The sequence below is a fragment of the Phocoena phocoena genome, chromosome 9 (genome assembly GCF_963924675.1).
Source record: "Phocoena phocoena chromosome 9, mPhoPho1.1, whole genome shotgun sequence".
Lineage (NCBI taxonomy): Eukaryota > Metazoa > Chordata > Mammalia > Artiodactyla > Phocoenidae > Phocoena > Phocoena phocoena.
In genome coordinates, this window is record NC_089227.1 from 105878205 (window position 1) to 105902655 (window position 24451).

Here is a 24451-nt window from a genome sequence, read left to right on the forward strand (position 1 = left end):
GGCCGCCCTTCATCCAATAGCTCAGCTCCTCTCTCTCCCCCATTTGCCTCTCCAAGACCACAGGTAACTCTCAGGCACCAGGGCTATGGCAGAAAAAGGGAACAGCCACAGTGTTTAATCCAAGAAATGACCAATTATAAGACACACCACCACTTTTGTGCCACTAAGAAGGAAAGAGTACACTAACTGAATCACACGCGGTCGTGAGATGAATCTGAGACCAGATATGTTAAGTGGAGGGAAAGTGCCTCTCAGAACTGATGAAACAAAGCTGAGCCATCATCACTGTGTTCAGCCACCTTGGCTCCTGAGTACTCCAAGAGGTAGGGCAGTGCTGGTGGCCCTTCAAGAGATATCCATGTCCCACTCCCTAGAACTTGAGTGTTGCCTTATGAGACAAAAAAAAAGGACTTTGCAGATGTGATCAATTAAGGATCTTGAGTTGGGGAAATTATCCTGCATCACCTGGATGGGCCCTAATGCAATCATACGTATCCTTTCAAGAGGGAGCAGAGGCAGAAATGACACAGAAAGAAAACAGAAAGCACCGTGATGATCGAAGCAGCTGCTGGCTTTCAAGGTGCAGAAGGGCCATGAGCCCAGGAACGCAGCTCCAGAAGCTAGGAAAGGCCTCCAGAGGAGCACGGCCCTGCAGATCCCTTGGTTTCAGCCCAAAGGAACTGATTCCAGACTTTGGGCCTCCAGAATTGTAAATGATAAATTTGTGTTTTTTAAGCCACCAAGTTTGCTGCATTTTCTTACAGTGGCCCCAGTGCAGGCAGCAAGCAAAGACGAGCTGTTACCTTTCCCCTCTTGCACCATCCACTATGAAATACAATCTACAGATAATTCCTGTTAAAACCGTCCTTCATACATACAGCAGTGTTCACTCCATTTCACCCAGTATAAAACCACAATCTGATTCAAGCTATTAAGTAAAATCAATACTTTCTAATAGCTCTGGATAAATTTCAAGACCTTTCTTTATGTATGTGAAAAAATTGAGACTGTATTCTCATTTATGTTTCAGATTATATTTGGGATTTTGGTTTTAAAAACTCAGTACTCAGATATTAACTTATTATTAACAGATCTTATGCATTTGCTTGCTAGGCATTTAAATGTTTATAGCACAAATGAAATAAATTAATGATCTCAGTAGGCAGCTCACCTCAAATATGTGTAATAATGGCAACATAGGCATTATACGACAATTTATAATTGGGTATAGACACTCCTAATAAAACAAGCAATTAGTAGCTCACTGTTCCAACAACTCACTAGGTTCACTGTGCAAACTCCATGCAAATACTGTTAGATGCTATGGCAGATATAAAAAGTCCCTGTCTTCAAACTCCTGATCCTACACACAATTACAGGACTAAGCACACTTAACTAAATGATTTAACAAATATGTAAGCAAAGTTTTGTAAGAAAACAGAAGGTACAAGTATCACTCAGAGAAATAATTTTAGCAATTTCATGCTGGTATCTCAGAATGAGTGGCAGACCCGAAAACCAGTATACAACACGTACTCCAGTGTAATACTTACGGCACGAAGCAAGCTGGACGATGTTCTCTTCCCACATTACTGGATTTATCTTCTGCAGATCCACCATCCTCTGGGAAACCTAAAACATATCTCAACCCCTCGGATGCAAACGGAAGGAAAACAACTCCACATCTAATATAGGTTAAATTAAACTATTACAACTGACCCAGAAATAGGATATACATTTTCAAATCCCCACTTTAGTCACTAACCAACACTTAGTCACAAGATCAAGGAAATGACTAAAAGAATTTAAAAATTTTACAACATGATACTGTCATAATGGAACTAACTACGGTTATCTACTGCATCAGGGCAGCTGCTGCAAGCAGAGCAAGGAGAGATTAACCACAACCTCAGCACAGAATTTGTTTTAAGGAAGAAGCAGCAAGGATGAGGGGTAATTACTTTAGGGATATACAGAGAAAAAGAGAAAGAAATTACAAGGAATACTTTAGAGTGTGACTAATAACAAAGCATTACGGCAGATAACTTCTTAGCAACACCAGATAAACAAACCACAGTAAAAGAGAAGCTCTGATCTCATCTGCCCCCTCTGGCTGAAGTGGGGAGGAGGTGGCAAGGTGAGTCAGAGAAGCGCCACAGGCAGCAGGAAGCTGGCCCGTTAACACCGGTGCAGCTGAAAGGAAGCATCAGTACTGGGATCACTAACCCAGGGTACCACTAGCCACCTCTGCCACATCCCTGGGCCTTTCTTCATTCCAGCCTCACAACCACAACACAGAGTCGGGCTCATTTCCATGCCCACCTAACGATGAGGAAACTAAGGTTCTAAAACGTGTGACCAACTTGCCCAAGTGCACGGAGTTGGAAGTGGGTGGGTCTCAGACAGGAACCTCCATCTATCAGATCCAGAGCCTGCTTCTCGAGTGTGCGCCCAAGCAGCCATGCCGGCACGTGTGACATGGGTACCCACGAGGGTGGCCCACATCACTCAGTGCCCAAGGGCTGCCAAGTGACACTGACAACACCAATCACGCGGCTGCTGTTTTCAGATGAGATCAAGGACAATGCAGTGAGCCTTCTCAGCAGTCTCCAGATAGCAATCCCAACATTGTCCGACACAAAGCCATGACTTCAACTTAACCAACTCTCACATCCCAACACAGCAGAGGAAGAAAAGCCATTGGAAGAGCGACTCTGCGTGGGAGAACTCTCTTCTTCCAAAGGTTACGTACATAAGAGGGGATCTGGATAAATCTACTGTGCTTATTTTAACATCACACCATTCAAAAACAAACACTGCCCCCTAAAGCTAGACTTCTGTTTATAAAATTATCATGCTACTCTTATGAGTTCAAAAATAGTTCATATATCCTGAAAAATCTGACAAATAGTTCAAGCAAATAATCTTTTATAACTTGAAAAGAGTAGAAAATTAAATATCTTAAACTCTAGTTTTACCTTTTCTCAACATATAGTAACTAACAATCTGATTTTTGGAATCTGTCCACCAAACATAATTTAAGTAAAACAGATACTACTGCAAAAAAAGAGTCATATTTCTGAAGAAGAATGATATAACGTCCACAACATAATCCTTAGTGTAGGCAAATACAACATCCACGTACCTCTAGACGTACTAAAGATTCAGAAAATCACTGAAACGTTAATAACGGCTATCACTGGTTAGTAGGATTCCAGGTAGCTTTTTTCCTTTTTACTCTCCAAAGCTTGAAATGTTCTACAATGAGCAAGTGTTCTTTTCATACCAGGAAAATCATGTTTTTAAAACCTGTCTAGCCATAACATAAGAAATAAAGGCAAACACGACTGCATGTTCATTAAAAGCAGAAAGATAAGTTCACTAAGTGATTGAACAAACAAAATAACTTCAAGCTCAACTTCAATGACATTTTTACAAAGAATAAAAAAGAAAGCATAATAAAAACTTCCATACTAGTATTTCCACATCTGCCCTTTGTGTGGTTATTACCCATTCTCAAGTGTAGTCACCAGGTACAACAATGGCATTTTTTTAAAAAGGGAATCACTGCTGCTGACACACGGGGTGCACTTAAGATGTGCTATTACTCTGCATTGATACTTTGCTCTGGACATCCTGCTGTAGTTCATTAAAAAGACACCAGATAGGGCTTCCCTGGTGGCACAGTGGTTAAGAATCTGCCTGCCAGCCATATATGAGAAACCCACAGCCAACATCGTCCTCAATGGTGAAAAACTGAAAGCATTTCCACTAAGATCAGGAACAAGACAAGGCTGCCCACTCTCACCACTCTTATTCAACATAGTTTTGGAAGTTTTAGCCACAGCAATCAAAGAAGAAAAGGAAATAAAAGGAATCCAAATCGGAAAAGAAGAGGTAAAGCTGTCACTGTTTGCAGATGACATGATACTATACATAGAGAATCCTAAAGATGCTACCAGGAAACTACTAGAGCTAATCAATGAATTTGGTAAAGTAGCAGGATACAAAATGAATGCACAGAAATCTCTGGCATTCCTATACACTAATGATGAAAAATCTGAAAGTGAAATCAAGAAAACACTCCCATTTACCATTGCAACAAAAACAATAAAATACCTAGGAATAAACCTACCTAAGGAGGTGAAAGACTTGTACTCAGAAAACTATAAGACACTGATGAAAGAAATTAAAGATGATACAAATAGAATGAGAGATATACCATGTTCTTGGATTGGAAGAATCAACATTGTGAAAAAGACCACTACCCAAAGCAATCTACAGATTCAATGCAATCCCTATCAAACTACCACTGGCATTTTTCACAGAACTAGAACAAAAAATTTCACAATTTGTATGGAAACACAAAAGACCCCGAAGAGCCAAAGCAATCTTGAGAACAAAAAACAGAGCTGGAGGAATCAGGCTCCCTGACTTCAGGCTATACTACAAAGCTACAGTAATCAAGACAGTACAGTACTGGAACAAAAACAGAAAGATAGATCAATGGAACAGGATAGAAAGCGCAGAGATAAACCCACACACGTATGGTCACCTTATCTTTGATAAAGGAGGCAGGAATGTACAGTGGAGAAAGGACAGCCTCTTCAGTAAGTGGTGCTGGGAAAACTGGACAGGTACATGTAAAAGTATGAGATTAGATCACTCCCTAACACCATACACAAAAATAAGCTCAAAATGGATTAAAGATCTAAATGTAAGGCCAGAAACTATCAAACTCTTAGAGGAAAACATACGCAGGACACTCTATGACATAAATCACAGCAAGATCCTTTTTGACCCACCTCCTAGAGAAATGGAAATAAAAACAAAAATAAACAAATGGGACCTGATGAAACTTCAAAGCTTTTGCACAGCAAAGGAAACTGTAAACAAGACCAAAAGACAACCCTCAGAATGGGAGAAAATATTTGCAAATGATGCAACTGACAAAGGATTAATCTCCAAAATTTATAAGCAACTCATGCAGCTTAATAACAAAAAAACAAACAACCCAATCCAAAAATGGGCAGAAGACCTAAATAGACATTTCTCCAAAGAAGATATACAGACTGCCAACAAACACATGAAAGAATGCTCAACATCATTAATCATTAGAGAAATGCAAATCAAAACTACAATGAGATATCATCTCACACCAGTCAGAATGGCCATCATCAAAAAATCTACAAACAGGGGTGGGATAGGGAGGGTGGGAGGGAGGGAGACGCAAGAGGGAAGAGATATGGGAACATATGTATATGTATAACTGATTCACTTTGTTATAAAGCAGAAACTAACACACCATTGTAAAGCAATTATACCCAAATAAAGATGTTAAAAAAAAAATCTACAAACAATAAATGCTGGAGAGGGTCTGGAGAAAAGGGAACCCTCTTGCACTGTTGGTGGGAATGTAAATTGATACAGCCACTGTGGAGAACAGTATGGAGGTTCCTTAAAAAACTACAAATAGAACTACCATGTGACCCAGCAATCCCTCTACTGGGCATATACCCTGAGAAAACCATAATTCAAAAGGAGTCATGTACCAAAATGTTCACTGCAGCTCTATTTACAATAGCCCGGAGATGGAAACAACCTAAGTGTCCATCATCGGATGAATGGATAAAGAAGATGTGGCACATATATACAATGGAATACTACTCAGCCATGAAAAGAAACGAAATTGAGCTATTTGTAATGAGGTGGATAGGCCTAGAGTCTGTCATACAGAGTGAAGTAAGTCAGAAAGAGAGACAAATACCATATACTAACACATATATATGGAATTTAAGAAAAAAGAAATGTCATGAAGAACCTAGGGGTAAGACAGGAATAAAGATACAGACCTACTAGAGAATGGACTTGAGGATATGGGAAGGAGGAAGGGTAAGCTGTGACAAAGCGAGAGAGAGGCATGGACATATATACACTACCAATCGTAAGGTAGATAGCTAGTGGGAAGCAGCCGCATAGCACAGGGATATCAGCTCAGTGCTTTGTGACCACCTGGAGGGGTGGGATAGGGAGGGTGGGAGGGAGGGAGATGCAAGAGGGAAGAGATATGGGAACATATGTATATGTATAACTGATTCACTTTGTTATAAAGCAGAAACTAACACAGCATTGTAAAGCAATTATACTCCAATAAAGATGTTAAAAAGATTAAAAAAGAAAAAACCCAAACCCTTAGCTTTTTTAAGATTCAGGGTTTTCTATTCGCAGATTAAATGTCTTAAAAAAATATGACTAGGCTTTTGAGAAAAAAATAAAACTGAAAATCTTGGAAAAAAAAAAAAGAATCTGCCTGCCAATGCAAGGGACACGGGTGCAAGCCCTGGCCTGGGAAGATCCCACATGCCGTGGAGCTACTAAGCCCGTGCGCCACAACTACTGAACCTGAGCTCTAGAGCCCGCAAGCCACAACTACTGAGCCCACGTGCCACAAATACTGAAGCCCGGGCGCCTAGAGCCCGTGCCCCGCAACAAGAGAAGCCACCACAATGAGAAGCCCGCGCACAGCAACAAAGTCCCAATGCAGCCAAAAATAAATTAATTAATTAATTAAAAAAAAAAAGACACCAGATATTGAACTACAGGTCTCAGAGGCGTCCACTATGAGTAATCATAAGACTGCCTTTCACAAAATAGGAAAGACAGGATAGCATAAAACTTATACGCACAGCTAGATCTACAAACCCTAGAAAAAAGTTAATCCTCATCAGTAAAATCTTTTACAATACACTGATTTAAAGAGTTGAGCTATTACTTCAATAAATGTACAAAATGCTCTAAAAGGCATAGTCTTTTTAAAAAAATGAACATACCATTTCACCAAGTGAAAGACCTAATAAAGGTCTGCCTTTCTTTTTCCACATGTAGTTAAGAGTCCAGAAAACTTTTAAACGCTAAACCATATTTTTCTGAACAAATGATTTTTAGTATGGTTTATCAGTACAAATAGATGAATACACACTAACAATTCCATTCAAAGTTGTTATAGTTTTTACCAACTACTATGATGGGTGCTTTGGAATTATGAATAATGTTTTTATATACTTTTTTTGGATTTAACAAAAATGCATATGTATTATTTTTATAATTCAGATACCATACAATTCACTCATTTAAAGTGTACAATTCAATGGGTTTTAATCTATTCACAATGTCTGTGATATCATTCAAGGTTAAATGTTGCAACCAATGTAGAAATCATGAAAACCCACAGAGAAAATAGGAAAGAGGTCCACCAGGCCTAAGGAGAACAATAGCTCATGAGTCAGCTGTTCATCATCGGTTCTTCACAGGATCAAGGTCTATATTTTATAAACATATTTAATATGATTTAACACAACATGTATTAACTTAATATAATTTAACATAAATATACTACATATATTTTCAATTCCTGTATCTACTTAAATTATATATAGTTCAGTCCTAGCTCCCATCTTGAATGTAAAGTGAGGCTAATATTCATCTGATGCAGAAAAACCAGAGCACACAACCTGATGGATGCAAATATCCTAAATTTAAATCCAGCTTTTAGCTTAAACTAAAAAACAAATAGTTACTGCTTTGTGTCCAGCAATGATGGGGCCTTCTGCTCTAACTTCATGAAGCATTTAGACAGCCTAACAGCGGTGTTGAGGGTGACTGTCCTTTTTCTCTTTGAAAAACAGCAGTAGTGCGCACATAAACAAGAAACCCAAAGATTATCCACATCCCCTTCACAGCTCTGAGGAGGTTCTAACATCTTCTCAAAGCACATAACTGCTCTAGGATCTAGATGCTCAAGTTGCAACCACAGTTTAAAATAGCTAAACTGTGGATCCCGATTTAGCTACAAGTCTGTTACAAGTGTTCACAAAAATTTTTTAAACTATAAGTCAATGATTAACACTGAGAATAAAAGTATTTGCCCTTCCTTTACATGAGACCAAAGTGTATTCTTTTCTTTTGTCCATTTGGTTCTTAGCCTATACATATTAAATTTTGGCTATAGTTAAATTCTCCTGAACTTACCAGAAGAACCATGGGAAGAAAGCTCTCCCTAAAGAAAAGCTGGTGCATAATAACAAAAACAGAACACAGAAGTTCACTACGCTTTAAATCTCAATCATCGAAGTATTAGAGGAATAAAAGACCAGTTGTCATTTATGACAGGTTTGGGTCTCTACTTATTTGCAGCCATGGAATCAGCATTTATTGGCAGTAGTGAAAGCAGGAAAAGGACAAACTTCACACCAAGTTCTAATTTTTCAAATAAACAAAACTAGCAGTGGGCAATCACCCCTACTCACGTCTATAAAAGCTCTTCAACAATATTCTTCAACCACAGTCTAATTTTACAGGGCCCAGTTAACAAGGGGAGACCACTGATACAACAAAAAGGCCAGTCCCCAATCTACCAACTCCAACCTGCAGGCCTTTTCCCTGTTAAAGGGGGAGAAAAAAAAAAAAAGTAAAGAATGAATAGTAATGTGGTATACATTAAAGCTGTAGGATTAAGGTCTTACAGAATTATCATGTTGAGAGCCATTTTTCATATCCTAATAGCCTTAATTTGAAACAGTATATGCATTTTTTTCTCCAAGTATTCATATTTGTTAATCATCTCATTTTACAGCCAGTATAAATTTTTACTTTACTAAATAAACAGAAGAAAAATTGTCAGTGAACATATTCAAAAGGGAGGTTAGGAAGTGAGCCCCACATTAGTTTTGCTCTGCTTCTACCCTGCTGTGAATCACAGTTGTCAATGACACACTATGAAATCCATACAAACATATGTTGTTCGAAGCAAAACATCAGCCCAAAGTTCTGAACCCCAAGAACCTAAGTATGTACCGTAAAAATCAAAGAACTACTGATACAGAAAACTTAACTCTTCTTACGCACGGACTCCCTGGCTACAGCAGAACAGCAGGTCCACTTCTAGACAGTGTAATTCACTGGTTTTGTCGTGAAAACAACACATGGGTATTACAATTTTAAAAAAGTATTAAAAAATCTGCCTCAAACCCCAGATTCCTAGTGCTTTTCTTGGATATGATCACCGTCAAGTTTCGTGTGAATCCTCACAGTAGTTTTCTAAGCAATACAGGCATGTTTAAGTATACATCTGTGTGTGACATGAGCACACACACAAATTTGGAATGAACAAGTAAAAAATTTTGGAAAAAACATAAATTCTTTACTGTACAACATGAACAACACAGTTCATGAGTTTAAGTCACACCGGGGAGAAACCCAAGGAAGGAAGCTTTGGCTAATCACCCTTTTCTTCTGCTAAAAATAATAATAATTTGCCCTGTCCTTCAATATGGTAACAACGATACTTGTTAATTCATTATGTGAAAATAGGGTGCATTTCACAGCTTTTACAAGCAAATTTGATGTTAGCCAACTGCTCCATAACCAAGTGTCTATGAATGTCAGCACCCCCAGTTTCTGTGAATCTCTGCCCTGATTATGTCTGCTGTTTTGGTAATGCCCCTACTCTGTTTTTAGCTACCTTCTGGAATCACTTAATTCGGTGTGACACAAGACACCAGACACCACTTGAAAGTCCTTCTGCGTTTCCAAAGTGCACCTCTGCTCTTGGCTTTTCGCACCTCTGTTACTGAGTTCCCGTTTTCTACACCACCCTCCTCTTTCCTGCTTCTGGCAAAAAGCTACACCACGCTGGTTACTGTGATTGCTCCAAGTAGCCCTGTGCCACACGTCCACCACGTATTGACGGAATTTTAAATTTCCCAAGTCCCTGACTGTGAGGTTCTTACTGCAATTGCAACTTGTCACCACAAGGCAGAAGCCATTGAGTTCCTCCTGGCCGTGGGCACTCCTGCTTTGCAACCTGTTTGCCTTGTGTCATGCACTCCATGCCTTGCTTCACAAGCGTCTTCTGATTGGAAACAGGGATCGTACTGCAAGCCCTTTTCTCCTCTAAGAGAAAACGACGCTTTTGAAACTCACTGGCTGACCATCTTCCCGAGAAGTTTACATCAAGCCTAACAGCAGCATCATTTATCTTAAAACAAGCACTGTTTCCTACCGTCTGAAACTCTGGCACCTACTCACGGTTAAGAAAGAACGAGGGAACCAACTCCGTTAGTTTCCACGCTGCCTAAGTAAAATATGCAGAGAACCGCTTGGGGCACAAACGCTCAATACCACGCCTGCCCCACCCACCCCCAAATTCACCCGAGATTCGAGTTCACCCTACATAAAAGTTACTCAGCTTATAACGTTACTTCCAAAGAACCGGAACACACCTCCAATCATCGTACCAGCAAATCTTCTGGGGGACCCCCACTGCTCCTCAACTGTGCCAGAAACCACCAAGAACGGCTGAGACTTCGCACGCAAGGAGGAAACCGCCCTTCTCCCAACACCGCTGGCCGCCGTTTCCGCAGGGGGCAGGGAGTGGCGTCCAGGCCCGCGCAGGGCACCCGGCGGCCGCGAGCTCACATTCCGCAGGCGGGAGTCACGGCACCGCACAGCGAGGCGTGACGACGTGGCCAAGGCAAGACAGCGCAGACAGCGCCTCACCTGTGCGGCCCTGCTCGGGACCCGCGCGGCGGAGGGAAGGCGCCAACCCAAAGGGGTTCGCGGGCCGAGAGCCCAGGCCCGACGCCGGCGCCCACCCAGGCGTACGTGCCGCCCTGGTGAGGACGCCCCAACGTGGGCGGGTGGGCTGGGGCGTGAGCGGACCCCAGACCCGGGAGGACTTGGGGCGGGCGGGGACGCCGGACCCTGCGGGGCCGTGGCGGACAGGAAGGTAAGGGCCGGGGGCGTGTCGCGGTCCGCTGCGCCCACTCACCCAGGCCGGCAGGTCGCAGGCGCGCACCCCCAGGCGCACGGCGCGCTCCTCGTCCTCCAGCAGCGCCAGCGCGCGGCACAGACGGGTGGCCTTGAGGCCGCGGCTCCTGCGGCACCACACGAGCAGCCCGAGCGCCAGCAGCACCCAGCTGAAGCTCAGGCCCAGGTAGCCCAGCGCGTACACCGGCAGCAGCAGCGCGAAGCTGCGCGCCAGCTGCACCAGCAGCCCCGCCACGTCCACGCTCAGCGCCGCGCCGGGGGGTTCGGCCCCGGCGGCGCCGGCCTCGGGGCCCGGGGCCCGGGCGCCGCTCATCGCCCCGCCGCGCAGCGCTCCGGTTGGCTCCGGGCCGACGCGCCTCAGCCCGCCCGCCAGCGCCCCTCTGAGTGGACAGCGCAGCCGCCCTGCCCGCCCGCCCGCGCTTCAGCCCGCGGCGCCGTGCGACGTCAGCACGCCGGGCGGTGCGGCGGCGGCGAGGGGTCGAGGGCTTCTACTGCGGCGGTCGGGCGTGGCCCCGGGCCTGGGCGCGGCCTAACGTTGGGTGGACGTGGCCAGCGTGGGACGTCATCCCACAGGACCCGGGAGACCCGCGAAGGCTGGTGCGCGGGACTGGTGTGTGGCGTCATCGCGCGGGCGGGCGGGGCGCCACTGCCACAGGGTGGGCGAGGCCGGCGTGGGTGTCACCCCACAGGCCTGGCTGAGAGCCCCTGAGGCGGGTGGGGCGGGGCCTTGTGGCGTCATCGCGCGGGCGGGCGGAGCGCCGATGAGGCGAGGGGGGCGGGTCCTGCGTGGGCGTCCACACGCGGGGCGGGGCGCCCATAAGGCGAATGTGGGCGGGGCGTGCGTGGACGTCAAGGAGCGGAACTCACTGGCCGCAGGGTGTGAGTCTGGAGGGGGTGGGTTCTGTGGCTGGTGAGGGTCGGCTCCTGGGGCTGGACCCGCGGGCGGTGAGGGTTCAGCTCGCCCCGTCACCTGGGTCGCGGTTCGTGCAGGGCTGCTGTGGAAGGAGAAGTACACGCTCCTGAGTTTGCGCTACACTTGCCAAGTTTTAGGGTGTCGCTGTTAAAGGCACTTCCAGGCTGTTAGAAAATCCGAGTGGTTCTGTGTGTCCCCGGCTGTGGTGAGAGCCCCCAGCGTGCAGACGTTTTACTGATGGAACTCTCCCAGCGGTCCCGGAGGCGTGAGGAGCGTGCGGGATAGGCCCCTGTGTGCGCGTGGGACAAGAACTGTCCTCGCCCGGCGGGACAGCGGGGACCCAGCGCCCGCTCACTAAGCAGGATGCTGTCCGTGCCCGGGAGCTTCTGCTGCGGGCGCTGACATCCTGCCCGCGAGTTCTGAATCGCTTCTAGAAGCACAGACAGCTCTTGATCGCTTTGCTTTCCACAAAACTCAATCAGGGTAATTATATTTATTTTGTAGTCTCCTTAAAGCCAAACAGTTGCAGAGGAAGTTTTTTAAGCATATTAAGTGAGTCCCAAGGATATTTTAATTCAGTTTGTAACAATAGGGCTAGTTTTTTCCCCTCTCTTGCTCTTCAAATCTTTATGTTACTGGGAGCCTTGCGTGATCATCTTTAGGAGGGGCGGGGACTACTGGAGAGAAATGTAGCAGCTTACATGTTTTTAAGTTCTTGGCGGATGTGTTCGTGTCACATGGGCCCTTCCCTGCCATATTGTAGGGATTCTGGAATAACGATAACTGTGCAGTAGTTGCAGGGGCAAAGACTGCCATTTTCAGGACAAAACAGTGATATCCCACAGACCATCTTGCCGTGCAGACAGGAGAGTGAAAGGCTGAAAGATGAAGAGGATCATCAGCTGAAGAGAACTGCAGTCACAGCCCTGTTAAACGCAGTGAGTGAAGACTTGCTGCTCCCATGAACTTTGGGGGCAGTGGGAAGGCTAGCATCTGCGTGCATTGGTAACTTTGCCAGAGTCTCATTCATCTTTCAACTAGGCTTGAAGTCTCTGTGGGCAAGAACTGTATTATGTGTATCATATCTTCACGCTAGCACAGTACCTGGCACAGCAGGTACTGAATGAATAAAGGATACCTCCCCTCACCTCATCTGTGAGTCTGTATGTAATTATGTATGCATATATGTGTGTGTGGCTATGGAGATATATATATATATATATAATCTCATAAACATTGCTCCAGGGGCTAGAACAGTCAACTTTGGGCAAGGGCACTAAACCACAAGCAAGGAAAGGAATGGTTTTCCTTCCCAAATTACATTATGTGAGTTGCAAATATGTAAAATGGTGAGTCTTACCCCTTTTCCTACGCAACAGCTTAAAGCTCTAATGCCACCTTTCACTCAAGACCAAGTTACAACCTCAAAACAAGTAGCTGCCTTGTTAACACAGGAAGGAGCATGACCCTTTCTGTCTTGCAGTCTTTCCTCTAAAAAGCTGTAGAATCACATCCTATAGATAAAGAGTTGGGTGAACATGAGCCACACAAGAAATCCTGCATGTCTGTGATAAAGCGTTTGACCTGGGCGGTCTAGGGATATAAAATACACTGAAGAGACAGGCCCATGCTGTGCACCAATCAGCCTCCAGCCTCTGCTGCCTTTGTGACCCCCCTGAACTTCTGGCCACTTCCCAGCAAGGCAGAACCCATCTCATTCTTTGCTGAGTCTAATGGCAGGCCCAGCCTAGTTCTTAGGTTTTTGCTAACATTTTACTCTCTACCTCAATCTCCTGTGACCTCTTCGTGTTACCTCTTTCCTTACCTTCTCTGCAGACAATTCTCCAGTGAAAGGCACTGCTTTCTCAGAGGAAAGAGGAGCATCACTGGGAGCGTTCCAGTGCAGAACTGTAAAGGTTCAGCCTCTGCGTTCCTCCTTTCTAGTTTCAGAGAAAAGTGCTGCCTTCAGTTTAAGTTCAATCCGTTCTGCTTTGTTTTAGATCCCCTCCTGCCTAGCACTGGGCCTTATCAACCCTTCGTCCACCTCTTCCCCTCTGCCTGTCCTAGCTCCTTCCCCAGCACCTCTACGTGGGCTTCAGTGCAGAGGGGAGGGGCACAGTCTGCCTCCCTTCCTTTCATGCTACTGTCAACTGAAAAAAATGCACAAAGTGAGAGTTGTGAGTTAAGTTTTATTGGGGGCAAATGAGGACCACAGCCCAGGAGACAGCCTCTCAGATGGTTCTGCGGAACTGCTCCAAACAGCGGGCCAGGGTGGGGACGGAGGGTTGTTCAGTATATGTGTGATTTTGGTGAAGGAGGTACACGCAATCGAGCACACATTTTGGCAGAAGGTGGCTGCTCGTCACGAGGAGCAGATGTCTCTGTAAATGATTTTAGTGCTTTTCTAGCTATGAGAATATGCAAGAAATTGGGCTCATAACATGGTCTCCCGAAAATATCTAACTATCCGAAGACCTGTTCTGCCAGTTTTTGCAGAGCACAAAGGGCCTCATTCCTGATCTCTGCCCTGAACTCCTTTCAGGGGGTGTGGAAGGCCAGCGACTGCAGTGGCTGGTGACCCCATCTTTGTAGAGGCAGATGGCGAGCGACAATTTTTAGTTGGCACTACCAACGAGTCTCATTTTTCCCAGACTCATCAAGACTCCTGTTCCTTTTTCTCAGATGATTCTTTGGTGACACAATCACACATTCTTTACCTGAGCCACCTGAGTGTGTCTCTTTGCTGTGCAACTAGAGGAATCAGGAAAAGCTTGGTCCTTGCTTGCTTGCCCAGATTACTACAACATTTTCTTAATTGATTGGTATCTCTTTAATCTTGCCCTCTTTAAAAGCTCCCTAGAGACCTTTGCTCCCCAGCACAGAGGAGACAGTGTTAGGCCTAGTACTGGTGACCAGTCAGCCTGGTTATACTGGCAAATAGACACATACACTGGATAGTGCAAGGATAATGCATTATCCAGGATAATGCAATTCAGGCTTCTTGCTGTTGGAGATCTCATAAGCATGCAAAGGGGGAGGTGGAAAGAGCCCTGAGGTGTTGGATTAGAGTTGGAGGGAGTATGAACTCGTGTGTTTTGATGTAAGTGTACAGGTAGACGTACGTGTAGCTTCCAGATCTCACTTCTAAATACCATTCTGCAGCAAAAGGAGCCAGGGATCTTCTGAGAAACAGTTGACTTCAGGGCTGGAGCAGTGTAAGTACAAGATAAGCCTGAAATATTTTGTTGTGCCAGAAAGTAAGAAAAATTTCAAAGAATCACATGATGCCAAAGGGCATAGGAGACGACGGGAGGGGTGCCCACTGATTAAATCTGGGGTAATTTGAGCAGCAAAATCAAGGATGATGTTGGCAGATTACAACCCAGTGAGTAAAACAGGAACCCAGGAGTCCATACCGATGTAGGTGAAGGAGCAAGTGAGGAATGCATGCGAAATAAATCATTGGAGTGACGGAAGCAGGAAATTGCCATTTAGCCGTCATCGTAGGGCTGGAGTGAGTTATCAGTGGAGGCTAAGGATGGTAGGTGGAGGTTTTAATACCTGCTACTAGGTACTCGTCAATCCCAAAGGGAAAAGCCGGCAGGTGTGACCCAGCTACATATTGCCAGCGAGCTAGGGACACGTTGGGATTTTGCATCCTGACTTCACGAGCTGAGAGGAGTAGAGCAGCATGTCTGGGCGTCTCTGCCAGAAAGCTTGATCCAGGTGTGGCCTAGGGGGGGCTCACTGGACAGGTGAAGTGTTAGAGGCCCCTGTTTTCTTTTTTTTTTAATTTTTTATTTTTTGGGGGGCCCCCTGTTTTCTTACTGAGGAACTGTAATTATCCCAGATCGCAGGAAACTGAAGAGGCACAACTACATGCAATGTATGTTCCCGAGTGGGATCTGGGCCACAAAGGAAAAGAAATACTTGGGGGACAGCCTGTGCATTAGACAGCAGAGTTGAATCAATCTTTACTTCTGGACCGGGAGGGTTGTGGAGCAGGGGCTGTCCTTGCTTTGGGGAAACAGGCACTGGAGTATTTCAGGGAGATGAGTAATCATATCTGAAGCTTTTTGTCAGATGACTCAGAGAAAGACCAGTGATGATGGCCAAGTGTGTGTGTAGATAGATGATAAGTGTGAGACAGGGACAGGCAAGTGGAAGCACATGCTGTATGATCTGGGTGATGGAGACTTTTGTACTCAAATATTTTCTCTAAATTTGAAATTATTTGGAAAATTATTTTTTAAAGTCCCTATTTCTATCAAACGGCCAATATAAAATGCAGATTTGATTGAATCTCTTCCCTGCTTATGAACTGTTTGTTTTGCTTCTGCTGTGAAATTAAAGATCCTCTGCAGGGACTTCCCTGGTGGTCCAGTGGCTAAGACTCCACGCTCCCAAAAGAAGAGAGCCCAGGTTCGATCCCTGGTTAGGGAACTTGAACCCACATGCCGCAACTAAAGGGTTTGCATGCTGCGACTAAAGATCCTGCACGCTGCAACGAAGATCCCACGTGCCACAACTAAGACCGAACTCAGCCAACTAAATTAAATATAATAACAATTAAAGAAAAGATCCGTTGCAGAACAAGCAGAGCTCTGACCCTGCGTCTCACCTCACACGCCCGCCCCCCTACCAGGGTCTGTGCCCTGCACGGTCTCACTGCTTCTCACTCTCCCCAAACCACTCTGTCTACTCTCTCTGTGCCTTTGCACCTGCACTGCTGCTCTCTGTGTCTGAACTGTACTTCTCCTCTGTCCTTATGCAAAACTCCTATGCATCTTTCAAAACCTTGTTTATATGTCTCCACCTGTGGGAAGCCTTCTGTGGCAGTGAGTTAATCCTGTCTAGGCTTGTCTCCATGATGAAACTTATCTACTGAGTACAGCTCAGGCCTCAGGAGCCCCGAAGCAGCTCTGTGCCTGTGAGGGGAGCCCTGATGTTCGTGGAGGAGTCTGAATTAGGCGGTACCTATTAGAGTCCCCAACTGGAGCCGAGTACTGAGTCACAAGCCCTATTTCAGTGTTTACCGATAATGAAGATGATACTTGCGCGGCCTGGCTGGGCCCTTCTGCTCAGGCCTAGAAAGGCAAGTCAAGCGTTGGCTGAGCTGTGGTCTTCTTGGAGACTCTCACCTGAGATCCTCTCCCAAGTTCATTGCAGCTGTAGGACTCAGGTCCTGATTTCTGGGGGTTGACAGTCAGGGCTCCCCCTCGGCTCCCTCCACATGACCCCTCCTGATGTGGCCGTTTGCTTCTTCTCCCAGGACAGCAGGAGTGTCTCTCTGAAGCATCACCTCTTTTGGTGTTAGGCCCACTAAGGACAATCTCCTTTCTGACTTAGCTGATTAGTAAGCTAGTCTCAGGCGTGAAATCATCACAGTCTCAAGGAGAGTGGGCCACGGACTCGAGGGGCATTTAGGGTTCTGCCACTACAGTCTCTGTGGGTTAAGAGAAGAAAGGGGTGTTGATGGGCCCTCTGAAATTCCAAAATGTGCTCCAATTATGGTTTCATATGGTAGTGGATAATTTGTGAATTTACAAAGGAAGCCTATAATTTTGGTATCCCACCCATTTTCATCTCTAAATGCTTGTAAGTTAGGTGATAACCTATAAGAACAACAATAATAAAAGTGTTAATAACAACTTTTACTGACGGTTCAGTTTGCGCCAGACACAAAATGCTCACTATTCTACAGAATTACTCCTTCAATCCTCACAATCCCTACAGAGTAGGTACCCTGTAATTCCCACTTTTACTGCAGGCTGTAAAACACGCTGCTAGTGACTTCTCACCAGCCCTTAGTTAACATGGCAGGTAGGTTTCATATCCACACACTACAGTGACACTATCGTGATGCGACTTTTGTAATAAAGTTACTTAATACTGTGAAAAAAAAGCTCTTTTGTGTTTCTATCACAACCTGCAACTGTACTGGTTGATAGTCTAGTGAAGGAGTTGGACATACATTTTTTTTTTTCCGGTACGCAGGCCTCTCACTGTTGTGGCCTCTCCCGTTGTGGAGCACAGGCTCCGGACGCGCAGGCTCAGTGGCCATGGCTCACGGGCCCAGCCCCTCTGTGGCATGTGGGATCTTCCCGGACCGGGGCACGAACCCGTGTCCCCTGCACCGGCAGGCAGAGTCTCAACCACTGCGCCACCAGGGAAGCCCAGACATACATTTTTAAATTACACGGAAGAGGATATGGGAGACTGTAACAAGCGAATCAGACACAGGTGAAGCAGAGGAGGCCTTGGCGTGAGCAGGGGGTAAAGCTGCAGGGATCCGGGCAGAGAAGCAGCCTGCACAAAGGCCACGAGGCTGAACAGAGCCCAAAGGCCACCAAGCCGCCACCTAGTCTCTGGGCTCCAGGAGTTCTCCACCCACCCACCCTTCAGCCACAGCCTTCTCTTCCCACGTTAATGACTTATCACTGCCCAGCCTAACACTTTCAGTCTTTATGTCGAGCCTTCCAGGGCCCCTGACAAACTGGCCCAGTCCCTCTTTCCAGCCTTGTCTCCTGCCATCCCGCTCCACTCACACACCCTGTGCTCTGACCTGCACTGCCCAGTGTGGAAGCCACTGGCCACGAGGGGCTGTGAGCCCAGGAAACGGGGCCAGCCTGAACTGAGGTGTGCTGTCAGTACAAAATACACAACGGATTTCGAAGCCAGTATTAAAAAAGTATAAAACAACTCAATATTGTAAATATATTTTATATGACAAAATGATAATATTTTGTATATATTTGATTAAATATTTTATTAAATTTGATTTCATCTGAGTTTTTCACTTTTTTAATTATTATTTTAAATTAATTTTTATTTTTGGCTGCGTTAGGTCTTCGTTGCTGCGTGCGGGCTTTCTCTAGTGTCGAGCGGGGGCTCCTCTTCGTTGTGGCGCGTGGGCTTCTCATTGCGGTGGCTTTTGTTGTGGAGCATGGGCTCTAGGCACGCGGGTTCAGTAGTTGTGGCTCACGGGCTCTAGAGCGCAGGCTCAGTAGTTGTGATGCACGGGCTTAGTTGCTCCGCGGCACGTGGGATCTTCCCAGACCAGGGCTCGAACCCGTGTCACCTGCATTGGCAGGCGGACTCTTAACCACTGTGCCCCCAGGGAAGCCCCTTTCACTTCTTAAGATGTGGCTACTAGATAATTTATGATAACCCCTGTGGCCCGTATTATATTTCTACTGGACAGCACTGTTACAGATACAATTATTACATTTCCTAAACTCTCCAAACCTCTCCCTCCCTCTGCACTTGCACCTATATTTCTTTTCCCCTAAGATGTTCTCTGCAGGTCTCTGCCTGGGTTTTTTGTGCTTCAAGTTCCACCTGAAATGAGGCCCTTCCCATCCTCATTCCTTTCCTCCAGGCACATTTTGCCACTTCCTCATGCACTGCATTTTATGAGTAGCTCTTACACTTTCACATTATTTAATAATTGTTTGCATATTTCTCGCTCCTGGCGATTATGAGCGACTAGAGGTCCAGGCAGTGTTTTATTTATGTCTCCAGCACTCTAACAGTCCCCATGTCATCATATGAACTTGTGAGTCATCTACTGAAGAAAGATGATAGAAAAAACACCACAAGATAAAATGTGATTGGCAAATAAGTTACTTAGAAAATAATTGTTTTAAGAAGTCCAAGGAGAGAAAGATTGTTTTAACTTCCTCTACTGACATTTTTTCGGCAAATATTGTGGGGATGGTGAGAGAGAGGAGATAGCCCTGTGAATATGGTGCATTTGGGGAACCCTAAATCATTCTGTTTGGTGACAAAAGAGTGCAACCGAGTGAGAGCCAGGTGGAGGCAGAAGCAGGGGGTGAGGTGAGTCACCTGTTGGATTGCTGCCTGCAACGGAGGATGGATTGGTGGGGCTGGAGTGGAAAAAAATGAGGAAGAGACTCAAGACACATCTTGACAGGAGTTTTGACTGCACTCGGGAGGGGAAGAAGGGTTCTGAGGGTTCCAGGGCCAAGCCCAGCTCATTCATGCAATGTGCGTGTCCGTGACTTAATCTAATACTGTGGCTGATGACTTTGTCATTACAGTCAACAGTCTGAAGCTTTCCCAATATGAGCTGTTTTCTCAGCTGACAGAGAGTGACCCAGTGGTTAAGAGAATGGACTTTGGCGTCAGACCATCCACCACCCTAGCTTTCTGAGTTTAGGCAACTGAATTAATCTTTCTGGCCCTCAGTCTCCTCATCTGAAAAACAGTAACATGCCTATCTCACAGGGACGCTATGAGAATTAAATGAATTACCAAGGGGAAGGTTTCAGTTTGGTGCCTCCTTTGGAGCAGTTCCTAAATAAATCATAGCTGTCACTGAAATTACCTTTCCTACCGTCCTTTCGTGTTTGGTTCTTCCTAAGCCCTGCTGAGTGAAAATGAAAAAGGTAGTAGTGGAAACTCCAAAACCGGAGCACAATTAAATATAAATGGACGATTAGATCTGTTATTAACTTCTCTAAGGCAAGGAGCTGAGTAAATGGCTTTTATGTAGATTGATCCATAAACCGTAATAGTATGTGACTCAAAAACACAACGTCTGAAATATAGTATGTCTACAGAAAAACCATGACATCAAAAGCACAGACCCCTAATAACACGCTCACCGATGTGCTCCTTAGCACACGATTTGAGAGCCTTCTCTCTCTCTCTCTCTCGTGTGAAAACGGTAAGTGGAATCTTTTCTAAGTAACATTTGCAGGCTAAACAGACGCGAAACAGTTTGCAGAATCAGGGCTAAATGTCATTTATAACGTGCAACACGGGCGTGGGACCCACACCTCTCCAGCCTTGCAGGTTTAAGGCTGGCTTTTATTTTAAGCTTTAAAGAAAATAGTTGTGGTAAAATAAATGTGAGATGCAGACCACGTGTCTTAGTATTTCAGTCCTCTCGTCTCTTGATTTGTATAAAAACTGCGTCTTTCAACACTTTTTCAGATACTTTGTGATTCCTACCAATCCTGCAGAGTGTGTCCTACGAAACGACAACCACAGGCCAAGTAACTCGAGGATCGAGAGCCTCCGCGGAAGGAAAGCTCCCTCCGCTCCCGCTTCGAAAGGCGGGTTTGCCTGTTTCCCTGCTGCAGCTCCGGTCCTGCCGGCAGCCCGCGGGCTCAGCCCGGCTTCTTCCCCGCCCCGGAAACACACATCCTACCCGAGGAGAGTCCCCGCAGCGCTCAGCCTCCTTCTGCACCTCCCCCCGCTTCCTTTGGGCCTCCCGGGAGTCACGGGACGGCAGTCGCTCAGCGCTCTGCGGCCCCGCCTGTCGGTTGCTAGGAGGCGGGGAAGCGCAGGCGCGCTGGGGGCAGCCGCGTGGCATGCCGGGCCGGCGGTCGCTCGGCGCTCTGCTGCCCCGCCTGTCTGTTGCTAGACGGCGGGGAGGCGCAGGCGCGCCGCGGGGCATGCCGGTCCGGCGGTTGCTCGGCGCTCCGCTGCACCTCCTACCAGTTGCCAGGAGGCGGGGAGGCGCAGGCGAGCTGGAGGCGGCCGCGGGGCACGCTGGGCCGACGGTCGCTTGGCGCTCGGCTGTCCAGCCTGCCGGTTGCTAGGAGGCCGGACGCCGGCCCGGCCAAGGGTGCGGGTGCCGGGGCGTCTCCTCCCGGGGCCTGGCCCTGCTGAGGGCAGCGTGGCCGCCCGGTCCTGCGCGCGGCGATGGAGCCCGGGAAGGTGAGTGTGAACGCCGCGCGGGGAGACCTGTCCCCGCCGGGACCGTCCACCTGCTCGCGGGCGGAGGTCGCACCAGGGCCGGGACTGGAATTCTGGCTGCGCGTGCGACCGTGGGAAAGTTACCGACGTGTCTATTTCCCAGCGAATAAATAGGGACAGTACTAGTAGGATTGGATGAGGTTCTACAAATAAAAGTGCTTAGAATGGTGTTATTAACTCACTAACTGTGAACTGTAGTCGTTCCGCTTGTCTGTGGATTCCCGCTAAAAGACGAGGAATTTAGTTTGCACGCATTTCTTCGTACCTTCCCTCCTATTCCATTTTTTTTCTATCATCCGCTTTTATAATGTTAATAATATGGATTAGGAAGTTAGTGCCCTGGCTGCCCTCCACTTATTTTTAAGCTCACAAACTTCCTGACCGCTGTCATCTTCTACACCGGTCCCTTACATTTTCTTTCCTTTTTTACTTTTTTTGGATTTTTGAATTTTATTTTATTTATTTTTTTATACAGCAGGTTCTTAGTAGTCATTCATTTTATTGTTTTTCACACACACACACACACACTGTATTTTATTTTTACAAGAGACAAATAAACTGACACCAAGCATTGTAACTGGATGACCACAACAAAAGCAACAATGATTGCAATTACCAAGCACGAAACACACTCACACTGTGTCCTAATATTGATATTCAGTCCAGGAATCCTCCACTGTAACAGCTCCTTTACTTCTTTTTTTTTTTTTTTTGTGGTACGCGGGCCTCTCACCGCTGTGGCCCCTCCCGTTGCGGAGCACAGGCTCCGGACGCACAGGCTCAGCGGCCATGGCTCACGGGCCCAGCCGCTCCGCGGCCTGTGGGATCTTCCCAGACCGGGGCACGAACCTGCGTCCCCTGCATCGGCAGGCGGACTCTCAACCACTGCGCCACCAGGGAAGCCCGCAGCTCCTTTACTTTGCAGTGAAAATTGATTTGTATATTTTTTGTCTCTGAGTCCTTGTGGGATTTTTTTTTTTTATTCAAACAGAAAGTCACAAAAATTATAATCATCCTCATCAGTTCACTCAGTCCCGTGTAATTAATTTTTTTTATCTTGATCTTTTGTTAGGACTTTTATGAATTCATCAGTTTTCCATTAGAGTTCTGAAAATGCTTATTCATTCAGTTCAGCAGTGTAGTCAGTTACCAGTAGTCATCCATTTTATACACATCAGTGTATACATGTCAATACCAATCTCCCATTCATCCCACCACCACCCCCCCGCCGCACTCCCTGCTGGTGTCTGTATGTTTGTTCTCTACTTCTGTGTCTCAGTTTCTGCCCTGTAAACCAGTTCATTTGTACCATTTTTCTAGGTTACATATATATGCATTAATATACGATATTTATTTTTCTCTTTCTGGCTTACTTCACTCTGTATGGCAGTCTCTAGATCCATCCATGTCTCTACACCTGACTCAATTTTGTTCCTTTTTATGGCTGAGTAATATTCCATTGTATATATATACCACATCTTCTTTATCCATTTATCTGTTGATGGACACTTAGGTTGCTTCCATGTACTGGCTATCGTAAACAGTGCTGCAGTGAACACTAGGGGGCATGTGTCTTTTTGAATTATGGTTTTCTCAGTGTATATGCCCAGTAGTGGGATTGCAGGGTCATATGGTAATACTGGTTTTAGTTTTTTAAGGAACCTCCACACTGTTCTCCATAGTGGCTGTATCAGTTTACATTCCCACCAACAGTACAAGAGGGTTCCCTTTTCTCCACACTCTCTGCAGCATTTGCTGTTTGTAGATTTTCTGATGATGCCCATTCTAACTGGTGTGAGGTGATACCTCACTGTGGTTTTGATTTGCATTTCTCTAATAATTAGTGATGTTGAGCAGCTTTTCATGTGCTTCTTGGCCATCTTTATGTCTTCTTTGGAGAAATGTCTGTTTAGGTCTTCTGCCCATTTTTTGGATTGGGTTGTTTGCTTCTTTAATGTTGAGCTGCATGAGCTATTTATATATTTTGGAGATTAATCCTTTGTCCCTTGATTCATTTGCAAATACTTTCTCCCACTCTGAGGGCTGTCTTATCGTCTTGTTTATGGTTTCCTTTGCTGTGCAAAAGCTTTTAAGTTTCATTAGGTCCCATTTGTTTAGTTTTGTTTTTATTTCCATTACTGTAGGAGGTGGATCAAAAAAGATCTTGCTCTAGTTTATGTCAAAGAGTGTTCTTCCTGTGTTTTCCTCTAAGAGTTTTATAGTGCCCCGTCTTACATTTAGCTATCTAATCCATTTTGAGTTTATTTTTATGTATGGTGTTAGGGAGTGTTCTAATTTCATTCTTTTACATGTAGCTGTCCAGTTTTCCCAGCACCACTTATTGAAGAGACTGCCTTTTCTCCATTGTATATCCTTGCCTCCTTTGTCATAGATTAGTTGACCATAGGTGCGTGGGTTTATCTCTGGGCTTTGTATCTTGTTCCATTGATCTATATTTCTGTTTTTGTGCCAGTACCATATTGACTTGATTACTGTAGCTTCGTAGTATAGTCTGAAGTCAGGGAGTCTGATTCCTTCAGCTCCTTTTTTTTCCCTCAAGATTGCTTTGGCTATTCAGGGTCTTTTGTGTCTCCATACAAATTTTAAGATTTTTTGTTCTAGTTCTAGTTCTGTTCTGTAAAAAATGCTGTTGGTAATTTGATAGGGATTGCTTTGGGTAGTATAGTCATTTTCACAATATTGATTCTTCCAATCCAAGAACATGGTGTATCTCTCCATCTGTTTGTATCATCTTTAATTTCTTTCCTCAGTGTCTTATAGTTTTCTGCATACAGGTCTTTTGTCTTAGGTAGGTTTATTCCTAGGTATTTTATTCTTTTTGTTGCAGTGGTAAATGGAGGTGTTTCCTTAATTTCTCTTTCAAATTTTTCATCATTAGTGTATAGGAATGCAAGAGATTTCTGTGCATTAATTTTGTCTCCTGCAAATTTACCAAATTCATTGATTAGTTCTAGTAGTTTT

The 24451-nt window shown here is 45.5% G+C and overlaps 2 protein-coding genes across 3 annotated transcripts in view; one reads left to right on the forward strand and one right to left on the reverse strand.

Moving 5' to 3' along the window:
• ESYT2 (extended synaptotagmin 2) overlaps positions 1 to 11140 on the reverse strand; it is a 71927-nt gene extending 60787 nt beyond the window's left edge. For both annotated transcript variants that reach the window (XM_065883831.1, XM_065883830.1), the window contains exon 1: positions 10829 to 11140. In XM_065883831.1, coding sequence (XP_065739903.1) covers positions 10829 to 11140 — 312 coding nt within the window. The remainder of the gene's footprint in view (positions 1 to 10828) is intronic.
• Positions 11141 to 21415: 10275 nt separating this feature from the next.
• DYNC2I1 (dynein 2 intermediate chain 1) overlaps positions 21416 to 24451 on the forward strand; it is a 45702-nt gene continuing 42666 nt past the window's right edge. Inside the window, exon 1 of the mRNA XM_065883636.1 lies at positions 21416 to 21430. Coding sequence (XP_065739708.1) covers positions 21416 to 21430 — 15 coding nt within the window. The remainder of the gene's footprint in view (positions 21431 to 24451) is intronic.